General features: G+C 53.0%; 2 protein-coding genes across 4 annotated transcripts in view; one reads left to right on the forward strand and one right to left on the reverse strand.

Annotated features, from left to right (window-relative positions):
• Positions 1 to 5,460, forward strand: part of C2H12orf43 (chromosome 2 C12orf43 homolog) — a 6,403-nt gene extending 943 nt beyond the window's left edge. For 2 of the 3 annotated variants that reach the window (XM_005344287.2, XM_026787893.1), the window contains exons 2-6: positions 2,346 to 2,388; positions 2,541 to 2,639; positions 2,820 to 2,893; positions 3,543 to 3,633; positions 4,028 to 5,460. In XM_005344287.2, the coding sequence (XP_005344344.1) occupies positions 2,346 to 2,388; positions 2,541 to 2,639; positions 2,820 to 2,893; positions 3,543 to 3,633; positions 4,028 to 4,355 (635 nt within the window). In that variant the 3' untranslated portion in view covers positions 4,356 to 5,460. The remainder of the gene's footprint in view (positions 1 to 2,345; positions 2,389 to 2,540; positions 2,640 to 2,819; positions 2,894 to 3,542; positions 3,634 to 4,027) is intronic. The other variant, XM_005344288.2, reaches the window with a different exon arrangement.
• A 68-nt stretch (positions 5,461 to 5,528) lies between these two features.
• The window catches only part of Hnf1a (HNF1 homeobox A), an 18,073-nt gene continuing 9,418 nt past the window's right edge, over positions 5,529 to 14,183 (reverse strand). The window contains exons 3-10 of the mRNA XM_005344289.3: positions 13,383 to 13,569; positions 12,739 to 12,980; positions 11,391 to 11,542; positions 11,091 to 11,292; positions 10,379 to 10,570; positions 8,057 to 8,175; positions 7,831 to 7,975; positions 5,529 to 6,578 (exon numbers count right to left, since the gene is read on the reverse strand). Coding sequence (XP_005344346.1) covers positions 6,451 to 6,578; positions 7,831 to 7,975; positions 8,057 to 8,175; positions 10,379 to 10,570; positions 11,091 to 11,292; positions 11,391 to 11,542; positions 12,739 to 12,980; positions 13,383 to 13,569 — 1,367 coding nt within the window. The 3' untranslated portion in view covers positions 5,529 to 6,450. The remainder of the gene's footprint in view (positions 6,579 to 7,830; positions 7,976 to 8,056; positions 8,176 to 10,378; positions 10,571 to 11,090; positions 11,293 to 11,390; positions 11,543 to 12,738; positions 12,981 to 13,382; positions 13,570 to 14,183) is intronic.

A 14,183-nucleotide genomic window follows, 5' to 3' on the forward strand; every position in this document is an offset into this window, starting at 1 on the left:
AATAGGAAAAAATAGTGCATCTTTACATTCATTATATACGAAATGAAATTTAACATCTTTTTTTTTCTCATCCGTGTGAGCCACAAGCCACAGTCGTTTGACAATACCTGCTACTTTGTTGCAGCAGAAGTCACCATATTGTTATAGCTCTCCTGTTACAATCTTTTACAGATACACTGAAGTGTCTTGTTCACAATATAATGTTGGAAAGAAATCATTTACACTCTTCTCTACTTTAACATTCCTGCAATCTTTAGACCCATTTCTAGATCAGTAGATGGCAATTGCCACACAAGCCTGCAACTTGTGTAGATCCCCAGTACCTATCGCGGAAGGAGAGAATTGACTCCCACAAGTAAGTCGGTTCCTAAACACCAACCTACAGCAGTAAACATTTCATGTCTAGGAAGGGGGTCGACATGAAACGGAAGTGTATGACACCAACTGTGAAAGGTGTTTGGTTTAGTTTGTTTGTTTTGTTTTGAGACAGGGTCTCTCTCTAGTGGCCTGACTGGAATTCACTATGTAGACCAGACTGGCCTTAACTCACAGAGATGTCTGTGTCTGCCTCCTGAATTCTGGGGTTAAAGGCGTGCATGTGCGCTGCCATAGCCTTTAAAAAGTGAGTGATCTTTAGTTGGGCGGTGGTGGCACAGGCCTTTAATCCCAGCACTGGGAGGCAGGTGGATCTCTGTGAGTTCAAGGCCGGCCTGGCTTATAGAGCTAGTTCCAGGACAGGCTCCCAAGATACACAGAGAAACCCTGTCTCGAAAAACAAACAAAAAAAAGTGTTCTTTACATTTTGTATTGCGTTTTGTTTTGCGTGCGTGTACTCATGTGCCCCGTACACATGTGGAGATCAGAAATCCTTTCTCTGCTTTTACCATGATCCGGGGGCAAGTGCCTGGTGAACTGACTTACCTTTGCTGGGAGGTAATTTCCTTAGTTTATAGATGTAAAAACCAAAAACTTGGGAAGTTAAATGGCTCACCCTGGGTCCGGAGTTGGAGCCTTTTTCTGTGTCCTGGGAGGACTTTGCCATTGCTATAATGGGAGCTTTTCTTCGTGACTTCATGTTATGGAAGACAGGTGTCCATCTCCCAGACATCCACATCCAGGGGCATCAGGCTTTTGAGAGTGCACTGACGTAGAACAAGTGTATCAGGCAGGCACACTGTGAACACATAGTGACATAGACACAGTGGTGGCCCTGGGGTCAGTGCCCCATGCTCTGCATTGTTCTGGGAGCCACCAGTGACCATTCCATTCACTTTGTCCACATCAGGCTCTCAGAGGCATCTTTCAGCATCTCTCCCACACAGCGAGCCCGCCCTGCCATGTAGACTCCATCATTACACTGTCTGTATTCAGAGTCCTCAGGGATATGAGCAAATCTCAGTCTGCCCTTCGGCTCTTTGGTCTCATCCTGCTGAGATATGCTATAAAAACCTAAACCAGTTTCTATCACTGGAGGCTTTGACTCTGCTACTGACTCGTCTTTCTCAGAACTGCAGTCCTCACACTGCCTTCCTGGGAGGCCTGGGTGATGTAGCCCCCACGCTCTATCTCTGCTCCTCTCCTGGCCACAGCAGCCTCTGGGTGCCTTTCAGCACCCCAGGTTCCTGCCTCCGCAGCTTGCTTCCCCCTGCCTGGAAGACTCTCCAGGTATTCCCCTCTCAGATTTCTGTCCATCAGTTACCTCGCAAAGCCCTCCTTGCCCACCTGTGGAGGAAGAGCCACACACACACACTGTGCTCGCCTCTCCTGTCTTTTTCTTTTGTGCTTTTTATACACTGCTGCTGTTATCCAATTTGATACTGTTACTGTTGTTTAGCATCTGTTTTCACCAGGAATGTAAGACCACTGAGGACACCGACGCTTGTCTGAGCTGTACAGCGGGTGGGGCACCTGGTTATTAATAGTCATTCAGCCGTTCATCACTCTGCCCACCATCAGCATCCGCAGTGATCCGCACAAAAGCCAGTTTCTTCTTCCACAGCCTACTCCCCATATAGTAGACGTTCAGTGAACCATACTCATAACACACTAGGTTTGCTTGTTAAACATTAACAGGGCCTCCGGAACCAGATGACCTGTACCCTCTTTCTAACCCCCACTACATCAGCTATTAGTCATGCATGAGCTCAAGGCTAACCTGGGCTATGTAACAAAATCTGGGTTCAAAAAAGGAATTAGTTTTTAGACTCTAGCCATATTATTTTACATGTCTCTGACCCCAAATGGAAATGGGCGGGGCCATACATGTAAATCATCTAAAATGTACCTAGCCCACGCCGCTACCGTCCACTCTGTAAACTAAACGCCTCATTTTCCTCGCTCCACAGATGCTGCAGGTAAACAGGTGCCGGCGTCCCAGCCAAGCCACAGGTACTGTGCTTCGGATAGAAGCTTCTGAGTCACTGTGTGTTCCAGGTGCTAGGCTAAGCGACAGGGTGGCAGCAGGAATAAGACCTGTGGGCCCTCTCCTGTGGGGGCAGCTTCTAAGCTGTCAGGAAGTGATGGCCTTCCGTGTGTTACAGGCGCGAGGTGAACAAGCATGACGAAGATGGCAATGAGCTTCAGACCACACCTGAGTTCCGAGCCTTTGTGGCCAAGAAGCTGGGAGCCATGCTGGACAGGTGAGCAGGAGCACGCTATAGCTCGAGATGCTCTCGCCTCACCCTCCCAAGTTCTGGGGTTACAGTCTTGTGCCCCAAACCCAGCAAAAAAGAAATAGAAAGTTTTTAGATTTAAAACCAAAAGGTACTTTTGTTGCTACCCAAAATGTCATCCTAAGTCTTGCACCTGCTCTCCCTTAGCTCCATCGCTGTCTCAGAAGTGTGGAAGAAGCCATGCAAGGCAGAGGTGCAGCCCGTGGCAGAGGCGGAGGACGGTGAGTCCTTGAGGTGCTGGTGGACACTGCCCTGGGGAGGTCCACCATGTGCACGGAGCGCCGTGGGGCTAGCCGTGCAGGGGGCTGGTTTCTTCTTACATCTGCTCTCCCCACACTCTGAGGTACCCATTATGGTACCCATTCCCAGAGTGAGCTAGCTCCGGTACCTGCAGAAGCGCTTTGCCTTCTTGTCCCACGGTCTTTCCCGCCTACTCTGTCTGATCCTGTCCTATGTTTGAGCCTCTTTGGAGGCTGCCGCAGGTGAGAGATGCAACTCCTGATTTCTGGAAGCTTCTGAAGGCCAGGTGTGGTGGCACACACTTTTAATCCCTGCACTTGAAGCAGAGGCAAGTGGACCTCTGTGAGTTCAAGGCCACCCTGGTCTACATAGCAAGCTGCAGGACAGCCAGAGCTACATAGAGTGACGCTGTCTCAAAGTCCACCAGAAGCTTCTGAAGCTTACTGTCTGGTTTGGCAGCCAGTGGGTGGGTGCCTCTCAAGCCCCCTGTCCTCTGGCTCCACAGCAGAGCAAGCCAGCCCTCAGTTTACACACACATGGCAGGGGGGCCCGAGGACAGACTGTAACCTCAACAGCTGGATGGGTCAGTGCCTGCTTCTCCCAATCCTGACCCTATCCCCACAATCATAGGCTTCCGCCTTTTCTTCACATCTATCCCCGGAGGCCACAAGAAGGAAGCTTCTCCGAAACCCTGCCGAAAACGCCAGCCCCCCAGCTCCAGGTGAGAGCCCACAGCGTCTCCTCTCTCTCCTCTCCTGGCTGATCCTGTGAAGTAGCTGAGTCAGGTCCAGATCAAAGGAAGCAGCCTGTCAGATCCTAGGGCAGTGTGCCCCAGCAGGAAGCGCACAGGGTCCTCTCGGGGGAGCTAAGGCTCTCCACACATTGGGCCAGATTCCTCCCTGTATCATTCTTGCCTCTGTTTGGGTGCTGTCAAGGTCCTCATTGTAGATGGGAGTGCTGAGGTCAGAGAGTTAAAGTGACAAGCTGACCTTGGAGCCTTAGTCTGCCTCAGCCCGGAGCCCCAGCTCCTTGGCTGCCTCCACCTGGTCTAGAGGCAACAAGGTAGCTGTGAGTCCCATCCAGTCTCCTTCTAATCCAGCTGCTCTCCCCGGCAGCAGTGACGACAGTGACGAGGAGTGGCAGCGGTGCCGGGAGGCAGCTGTGTCTGCTTCGGACATTCTCCAGGAGTCAGCCATACACTGTGCTGCTGAGGTGGAGAAGGAGGCGGAGAGAAAGAAATTGAAAAAGAAAGCCAAGAAGAAGGCTGACATTGACTTAACCGGAGCCACAGGCCTGAAACAGGAAAAGGAGGCAGGCACCGTCAATGGGGACCCAGCATCACTTGGGACCAAAAAGAAGAAAAAGAAGAAAAAGGCCAAGAAAGCCAGGGAGGCTTCCCTGCGCCCCCCAGCAGAGTGTGCAGCAGCTGGGCCTGCAGACTGACTCCAGGCTGAGGCATCATAGCCACCCGCTCTTGAGGCTGAGGCGCCTGTGGAGTCCAGGCAAAGCTAAGCCGCTCTCCAGGTCCAGCACCGCCTCCGCCCACAGTGACTTTAGCTGGGCTTGTGGTTCCAGAACATTCTATTACCTCAGGACGGAGGACGCTTCCAGTTTCTAAGACTGAGTCTTAGAGCGTCCATCTCCCCTACCTGCCCAGCCAGGTGTGACACGTGGTCTTTAGAAATGAGAGGAAGGGTCTCCAGGGTACTGAGGCCCAGGGAAAGTTTGTACCCCTCCCCCAGCCCACACAGACTCAACAGCGTTGCCAGGAAAAGAAGGAAAGATACCCCCTCCTTTTTTCCCCAGAATTTTCTTACTCCAAAATTTTTAATATACCATCCATAAAAATATGTCTAAGTCAGGTCAGTTACTGCATCAGGCGCCAGAGTACTGGGGACCTACTTAATTTAGGGTGCAGGCTTGGCTGCAAGGCCCCAAGTAAGTTCTGGCCCCAGCACCAAAGAAAAAAGGGAAAATAAATTATCAGTGACCCAAGAAGTAGCCTAGGGACTGCCCTGCTTGGTGCTGACCCTCTCTGTTTTATTGTTTGTCTGAGAGAGTCTCTGTGTAGCTCAGACTGGCCTGCGGCCGCCAGCATCCTGCTTCTACCTCCTGAGTAGGAGACAGGAATGTGCTGTCAGTGCTGTGGTGTTGGGTGATCACGCTTACTCGGCAAGTGTTCTACCGCTGAACCGCATCCCACCCTCAGTGCTGAAAGTTAGGGGACATCTTAAATAAAAACCGCACGTGGGAGCCTCCCATCCCCCAAATCTTCCTCACCCCAGCTTCAAGACTCCAGGAACGGCACCACGTGCGGACTGGGTTCCTTGCAGTGAATCTGCGAGGAGAAGGCTCAGGCTCGGGTGGTGTCTCCTCGCCTCATTTCCAGTGACACAAGAGAAACAGACGTGTGACCATGTGTCTCAGGGCCCTGGCCTGTGCCCACCTTCCCTCTGCCTTCCCTCCGGCTGCTGAAGGATAAGCAAGAAGCTTCCATACATGTTTCTTTGACTTTACTAAAAGTTAAATAAATGTACAGGCTTGTCCATAGCTGACTGTACGCTGCAGGGGACAATGCTCTCTAGGCTCTTCAGACCCAGACAAGAGCCCCTAAGAGCCAGATCCTCTGCAGTAGGCCCAGGGAGATGAGGTCATGTGTGCTCTGGGTTCTCACAGTCACACTCAAGACCTCGGGTTCCTCAGCATGGCTTTCAGCCCAGGCCATGTAGGTGATTTCTCGGCTGCTCTCAGCATTTTCTCCACCAGACACTGCCGACTTGCCTTCTGAGTTCTGCCTCCCATACACCAGGAAGGAAGAGTTTTCAGGGCCCTAAAACCAGAGGAGCTGATGGCCCGGGACATGGCGAGTCACACATCCTAAGGAACAGGGATGATAATCCCTTTCTTTGAAGCTGCTTTTCTAGACAGAAGACATGTCCATCAGAGGGAGTAAATGCGGTCCTGGAGCTGGGAGCGGGTGGCTAAGTTCCAGAGAGCCTAGAAGAGCCCTTTGTGCCTTCCCCTTAGCTCCCAGGCCTCACAGAATAGCCACTTGGAAAATGGCTGTCTGGGGTGGGGCGAGTGTTCCACAGATAGGTGCTGGCGCAGGGTGGAATGGCCCTGGGGATGCACCAGAGACAGAAGGCGGCTGTGTGGATCTAGGGCCTCAGGGCTCAGCACAGATCCTGTGGGGGCTGCAGACTCTGACTAGGGGTGCCAGCATCACAGGCTTCCCTTTTCTGTTCCAAGTAGCAAGTTTTCTGTTCTAAGCAGCTTTCAAAACACTTCCCAGATCAGGCTGTCTTCCAGCCCTGTGTGGTCCCCTTTCTCAGCTGAGACAGCAGAGAGCCATCCCTCTCTGATGCTGGAGGAGTAGCCATGGGATGAAAGCAAAGACTTCTGGGAAGGCCAGGAGCCTATGGTAGGAAACACATGGCAGGCTCAGATGTCCTCCAGGCAGCATGGCCGTTCCCTTCTCGCCCCTTATGTAGGAAGTGCAGGCTCTGGGGACCCAGCTCCTGAGAGACAGTCACCATGGTTACTGAGAGGAGGAGGCCATCTGGGTGGAGATAAAAGTCTCGATGACACCATGGTTGGATGGCAGCAGGTGGCTATGACCGTTGGTTGAGTCGGAGCTCTGGTACAACACCAGGCTGCTGGAGGACACTGCAGAAGCAAATGAGGTCACTGGCTGTCGGCCAAGTCCCCTCTGACCTCCACCCCACCTGTCTGTCCCTAGGGATGGATGCTCCAGAGGGAGAAGGCAGAGTCTCACTTTCTGAATCACAACAGATTCCAAGAGCCTAGGTTATCCCTCTCCCCTCAGGGCCCACAGGAAGCCTCCCAGATGCTGGGCTGAGTCAAACACTAACATGGCTGGAAGTGTTTTTTGCATTACTGGGACATGAACCCAAGGCCTCACGCTTGAATGCAGCTCCTCGGAAGGTGTTTTATAGATGTGGTTAACAGTGAATTGGCTCTCAGTAAAAGAAGTTACCCTTGACCATGGGGGCTGCACACATCTCATCAGAAGCCTTAAACTAGAGAGGAAACTGAATCTTCCTGGATTTCTCCTGCTTGCTGCTGTCCCCAGTGTGTCCCAGCCTGCTGCTGGACTACCGGACAGATGGCAGATGCACTTGGCCTGCAGCTGTGCTCCACGGCTCCCTGTACACAGTGTAGATGCTATCTTCGCTGTCAAGAGATCCCAAACTGATGAGATTGACAGAGCGAGCCCTGGAGCTGACCGGAGCCCAGCCTATCTGCCGCCATCACTGTGGGAGATGGCTCCCATTCCTATAGCGAGATGGTGTCTCCAGACCCTGCCTTACAGCCAGCCGCAGACCTCAGGCACTGGAAGCCTAGTAGTGGAGTGGGACAGGCTGAGGGATGCAGGTCTGTTATAATGTAAGAACATGAGCCCTCCCAGCTTCCAGCTGAGGCCAGAGCCAGACTCCTGGGTAAAAACTGAGTTGTTTTAGGTTTGTTTTGTTTTGTTTGTTGTTTTGGTTTTTCAAAACAAAGTTTCTCTGTGAAGCCCTGGCTGTCCTGGAACTCACTCTGTAAGCCAGGCTGGCATGGAGCTCACAGAGATCCACCTGCCTCTGCCTTCCAAGTGCTGGGATTAAAGGTGTGACCACCACACCCAACAAAAACTGAATTTTTAATTCTGGCCACTCAAAGAATATTAAACACTGAGTCCTGGGGTGATGGCCTGGTGGGTAGGAGTGCTTCGGGGTGGACAAGAAGATAAAGAAGCTGATAACTTCATGTTAATCCTTGGGACCCACATGGTGGAAAGAGAGAACTGACTTCTGAAATTGACCTCTGACCTCCACACAGGAGGCAACCCCCCATCCACCCTCAGTCCATTGCACACACCACCTCGCATCCTACTGGGAGACAGCAGACCGCTCACCGGTGGGGCTGGTGCTGAGGCGGTGGGCCGGCTGCAGGTGCTGGATGCTCGATGGGTCCTGGCTGGGGATGTGGATGGTGGTGGCTGGAGATGATGGTTCATGAAGCCCAGGCTCACTGGAGGCCTCTGTGTCTGAGGTGAAGACCTAGGCAACCAGAGTAATGCCCTGAACCCATGGCAAGGAAGTGTGGAGCTTTGGGTGGGGCTTCAGGAGGCAGGGCCTTACCTGCTTGGTGGGCGTGAGGCTGGCAAGGGCACTGAGGTTGGTGTCTGTGATGAGCATGGTCTGCGGGAGCAGGCTTGTGTGCGTGTACTGGGCCACCTCAGGCTTGTGGCTGTAGAGGGCTGGGAGGAGAGGACACAGATGTGGCTCCCTGGACCCTTCCCTCAAGACAGTGCCCTATGGGGAGTGGGCATGGGGCAGTGCTTGGGGATCCAGTTGGAAGAGATGAACCCCCTGTCTTCCCATCGTAGGGACCTGCTCTGCTAAACCGAATGGGAGCAGCCAGGGGAAGGCCCAGCACCAACTCCAGCTCATTGTATGTTTGTCCCCTGTTACCCCAGGGGGCCTGTGCTAAGTACAGCTGATGTATTAGATGCGGATGCTGTTGTACTAAATGCAGGGGGCACTGTTGTGCCAAGAGCAGGCACTCTCTAGTACTGTGCTCAGTATGCTATGTTGAGCGGGACCACAGCGAAGGTGCTGTTGCATGAAGCGCAGGTGCCCTGGTACCAAATGCAGGCCTTGAAGGAAAGGCCGGTTGCTCCGTCTAGGTGGGTGGGCAGATGCTCTGTCTCCAGGGCTCCTCCAACATGAAACAGCGTCACATCTAGCCTCTCCAAGAGACTTGAACACTCGCCTAGCACAGAGTAATGCCGTACTCTTCCCAGGAACTCCACCACAGCAGAGGTTCAGCCTCACACAAGTCCATAGCCCCTGTCTCCATGCTGAAGTCTAAAAGGTCTGAACCGGAAGCATTGCATAAGGTTGGCCCCATGGCCCATTTGATAGGCCACTTTAGGCAGACCTGATGTGAGGCTGTGTGAGTGAGTAAGAGAGAGTTGGAGAATATTTTAAAGTGTGTTGCTTTTGTTTATGCTGTGGAACGTTTGTTTAATGATGTAAAAAATGTGTTGCTTTTGTTTATGCTGCATTTGTTTAACTCCAGAGCTGTGATTCTTTGCCTGTCTGAAAGACCTGATGGTCTAATAAAGAGAGCTGAATGGCCAATAGCGAGGCAAGAAAAGGGATAGGAGGGGCTGGCAGGCAGAGAGGACAAACAGAAAGAGAAACAAGGAAGAAGAGGAGCAAGGAGAGAACCAGGTGAGGAGGACCTAGAGGCCAGCTACCTGGCTACCCAGTCACCCAGCCATGGAGTAAGAGTGAAAGTAATCTGGGCGGTGGTGATGCACGCCTTTAATCCCAGCACTTGGGAGGCAGAGACAGGCAGAGCTCTGTAAATTTGAGGCCAGCCTGGTCTATAGAGTGAGTTCTAGGACAGGCTCCAAAGCTACAGAGGAACCCTGTCTCGAAAAACAAAAATCAGTGTAAGTAAAATATACAGAAGTAAGAAAAGGAAAAAGCCCAGAGGTAAAAGGTACTCAAAATAATGTAAGAAAAGCTGGCAAGAAACAAGCCAAGCTGAGGTCGGGCATTTATAACTAAGAATAAGCCTCCGTGTGATCTATTTAGGAGCTGGGTAGCAGGCCTCCAAAAAGCCAAAGAGTGAAGAGTTAAAAAAAAATAAACCCACAATGTGTATGTGTTTCCATGTCTATCCACATACAAGTGTAGGCATGTGAGGCCAGGTAGATCCTCAGGTTCAACCTGCCCTCTTTTGAGGAAGTTCTCCCACTTGCCTGGAGCTCAGCAAGCAAGCCAGATTGGCTGTTCTGAGCCCAGGGATCACCAGTCAGTCTCTGCCTCAGCTCTGGACTTACAGGAAGCACACACTGCCATGTCCCACACCCCGTGGAGTTACAGGAAGCACACACCACCACGTCCCACGCCACGTGGAGTTACAGGAAGCACACACCGCCACGTCCCACACCCCAGGAGTTACAGGAAGCACATACTGCCACATCCCATGCCCTGTGGCTTCTGAAGGATGCCTCTTCAGCATTTGACCGAGCTATTTCCCCCAGCCCTGCATGAATCCTTGGTCTACTTCATGTAATTCCCATCTGTTATTGCATGGCTAACAGTGCTGTCCACACTGGCCTGGAGTAGTATGTAACGTGATATAGCCACAAACCAGCTTTCTGAAAGTGGGAAAGTTGTGGGCTGAAGTATGCACAGCCCCAAGGGCCTCAGAGAATAGCTGGTAGCCTGCACCCCAGCACCCAGACAAGCAAGGCTGGGAACGTGATCAATGGACACCAGCATTGCACACGTTGAGAAGTTCACACTGGCCCCTGTGCGCACACACACACAAACAAGTTGGTGGCCTGCATCACACACAAGCAGACCACAGCACCTGCCCTATCTTATGCCCACCCACAGCCTCCCCTACCCCACCTCCCCTAGGCCAACATGGGGGATGCTCACCGTGGGGGCTCTGCAGCTGGGCCATGGTGGCCATGAAGGGGCTCTGGGTCACGTGGCTCTGTACAGGGGGCATGAGCGGCTGCTGGTAGGAGGGGTGCAGTGGCTGGGAGAACTGGACCGGCTGCAGGGTGGTCAGACTGCTGCCCATGCTGTTGATGACGGGCACACTCTGTGCCTGAGTGGAGGCCAGACCTGGTGCAAGACAGGCAGGAGTCAGCCAACCCTCACACCCGCCACTCTGTCCGCCCTAGACCCGGACCCTCTGAGGGACACCCTCCAGGCCTTTAGCTGAGATATTGTCCCACTGGCTTCCCTGAAGCCCTGGAGGTTCCACTGCAGTGGCAAAGCCCCTGGCTTTGCTCTCTGCTCCCCTCTCCTAGTAGCTCCCTGTCTTAGACACCGGCCAATAGTTCCTGCATAGAAAGGGTTTGAGACTTAAAAAAAAAAAAAAAGCCAAAAACCTAGAAAATATCACACAATGCACCCTTACTGCTTTCACAGTCTCCTCAGACGGTAGGGTTTCAGTGTAATTTCTACACTGTGCCTATTGGTTCTGTTTGGTTCACTGTCTGGGATCATGGGTGCCTAGATACAGACACTCAGAAAGTAGGAATTGGATGGATGGATGGATGGATGGATGGATGGATGGATGCTCTTTCCAGATTCCAAGCTGCAGGAGGCACAGGGTCCCCACTCACCCCCACCTGCTTACCAATGACCAAGGTGGAGGCGCCTGTGTTAGTGAATGTGGAACCCAGGGAAGCGGGCTCCCCAGTCCCAATGGTCATGACCCCAGGCAACGAAGCCATGATGAGGTTCTGCGGCTGCTGGTTGAGTCCTGGAGATGTCTGCTCTAAGCTGTGCAGCGCTGTCAGGGTGCTGACTGGAGGCAGGGGACCCCCAGTGGCTGAGACCTGGGAGGGTAAGTCAAGGTGAGTTAGAGTGTCCCCACACTGTCTCCCAGCCATAGAAGATGGGGCTAGGAGGGGTCTCCACAGGGGGTCTCACTCACCAGCTTGGCCTCAGTGCTCAGCAGGCTGCTGCTGGGCTCCAGGCCTGTGGGGGACACTTGGTGTAAGGCTGTAGACACTGTCACTAAGGGACCGCCGCTGCTTGAGGGCACCTCGGCTGCCTCGCTGGTTGCAGGCTGTCCATACCGCACACCTGGAGTGGGGACAGTGTCTGGCCTCAGCGCCCCCTTTCCTGTCCTCTCCTGCCCCACAGACCTCACCACACCAGAGCTGTTTTCTGGCACCCCGGCTTTCCTCCTGTGCTAGCTGCTCCCAGATCTTTTAATTCATGGTCCCGTGTCCCCCACTGCCTGGTGTGTCCGGCTCTGTGTGGAAGACTCTCAAAGAACAAAGGGACTGAGCCAAATTGGTGCTCATAGAACTTAATGGAAATGAACTGAGTAGAGCAGAGTGGACTGCAACTGGCCAAATTAAATTAAATCTCCTTAAGTGGGACCAGAAATGAGTTGAGCTGGATTGAGCTTTTGCTGAGCTGATCAAAATCCAATTGAAATGGACTAAATCAAATTGAGCTTTACAGTCAGCCCCTTAGCCACAGGTGCAGCAGCCTCAGATTCAATCAAATGTTAGATAAAAAATATCTGAAAAAAAAATCCACATTGGTACCGAACAGGTGCAGGATTTTTCCCTGTCAGTAGACCTCAGCCAATGCAGTTAACTGTCTGCAACATAATTAATTACCCTGTGTCGGGTACCGTAAGTCACCCAGAAGTGATTCCGTATAGGGTAGGATGTGCGTGGTGAGAGGGAGATACTATAGGACCTGTCTTCAGGAGGTCCTGGCTCCGCTTCCCAGGCTCCAAGGGATACGCTCTGCATAACGAACTGGATCCCATGGAATTAGTTTGGTCAAACTGAATGGTTTGCACGGGAATTGGTGGATTAAACTGTGATCTGAACACAGTTGAGTTGAGCTGAAATGGTTTCTTAGTTCATAGATCCACAGTGGTTGTGTTGTGCTGAGGTATCCTGAGGAGTGGGGTGAGCAGCGTGGTGAGTGTGTGGGGTGGGGTGAACCAGTGTGTGGGGTTGGCTGCGTGAGGTGGGTGGAGTACACAGTGTGAACTGGAAGGAGGAGGGAGGGTAGAGTGGGTAAGAAGGAAGTGGGAGGAAACGGAAGGGGGGACTGGAGTGGAAGTGGGGTTGCGGGGATGGGGGTTGAGCGCAGGCCGAGAAGAGGGGTTGGAGCGCACGAGGCACAGTGGAGGGGTGGAGCGCAGAGTGTTTGGAGTGATTGCCACGGGGGAGGGGGGGCCTGTGGTTCTTCTGCCCATCCTTTTCCTCTTCACTTTCACTTCTTTTCCCAGTTTCCTCCCCCACAGCACTCACCATGGACCTTACTGGGGGAGAGGGCGGATGTGGGCAGGCCGGGGGAGCTGTGAGCTGGCAGCGCAGGGCCCGGACCTGGCCCTGGAGGGGGCCCGTTGTATGTGTCCATGGCCAACTTGTGCCGAAAGGCTTCTTCCTTGCGCCGGTTGGCAAACCAGTTGTAGACACGCACCTCTGTAACAAGGTTGGAGCCTAGCCCCTGTGCCTGTGACGGCGACACCCCCCTCTGGATGCACTCCGCCCTGCAAAGATGGCACCCATGAGCCTCCAGGCCAGACTCAGAGGAGGGAGGAGACATTGAGCAATGGAGTCTACCCACTCAAATTTGACAGACCCAAAGTACAATAGCAGTCCTCCTGTGTGACCTTGGACAAGGGACTTAGCCTCTCTGACCTTAGTCAAGAAGTGAACAAAATAGATATATAGGGCTGTAGAGGAGATGATAGAGACAAGTGACCCCACCCCAAAAGTGTTGCTCGGGTGGGTGGGGGATGCTGAGAATTCACTTCAAAATAATGGGAAGAAACTGACTCCTCTCAATGGACAGCAAGAGTTCTCAAGGACCAGCGAGCCCCCCCCCCCCAGAACCCAAACACCTTCCCTTCCCCGCCTTGGCCTCAGCCCTGGCGGGAACATCACCCTACCTATTGCACTCCTCCACCAAGGTCTCCCGCTCTTCCTTGCTGGGGTTCTTCTGCCTCTCATAGGCCTGGAACAGGATCTGCTGGGAGGCTGGGCCCCACTTGAACCGGTTCCTCCGCCCCTTTTTGGTTGGCAGCTCATCACCTGTGGGCTCTTCAATCAGTCCCCCCTGCCCTGCGTGGGTGAACTCTGTGGGGACAGAGAAAGGTGAGTAGGGCCTTGACCATGACCTGACCCGTCCGCCCCCTCTGTCTTTGCCAAGGTGCCGAGACACACATCTAATCTGAACTGCAGCTGTGAGCCGGTCGGGAGAGGGCTTGCCTAGCATGCATGAAGTCTGAGTCCAACTCAAAGGCAAGCCCCATCCACTGATAAAAGAGGATTTGGTGCCATAAGTGCCAGCACTCAAGATGTGGAAGCAGGCAGATCTCTGAGTTCAAGGGCAGCCTGCTCTGTATACCACATTCCAGCCCAGCCAGGACTACATAGAGAGACCCTGTCTTAAAACAAGCAAACAAACAAACCAACAAGCAATCAATTAACTTGGCGCAGAGTACAACATTCTGCACAGCGTGGCCCGTTCATACCACTCACGCTGCCTCTGAGGTAACATCTGTGGCCCTTCACAGCCACTCACGCTGCCTCTGAGGTAACATCTGTGGCCTGTTCACACCACTCACGCTGCCTCTGAGGTAACATCTGTGGCCTGTTCACACCACTCACACTGCCTCTGAGGTAACCATCTGTGACCCGTTCACACCACTCACGCTGTCTCTGAGGTAACATCTGTGGCCCGTTCACAC

This window comes from Microtus ochrogaster, chromosome 2 (assembly GCF_000317375.1).
Source record: "Microtus ochrogaster isolate Prairie Vole_2 chromosome 2, MicOch1.0, whole genome shotgun sequence".
NCBI classification, from domain to species: domain Eukaryota; kingdom Metazoa; phylum Chordata; class Mammalia; order Rodentia; family Cricetidae; genus Microtus; species Microtus ochrogaster.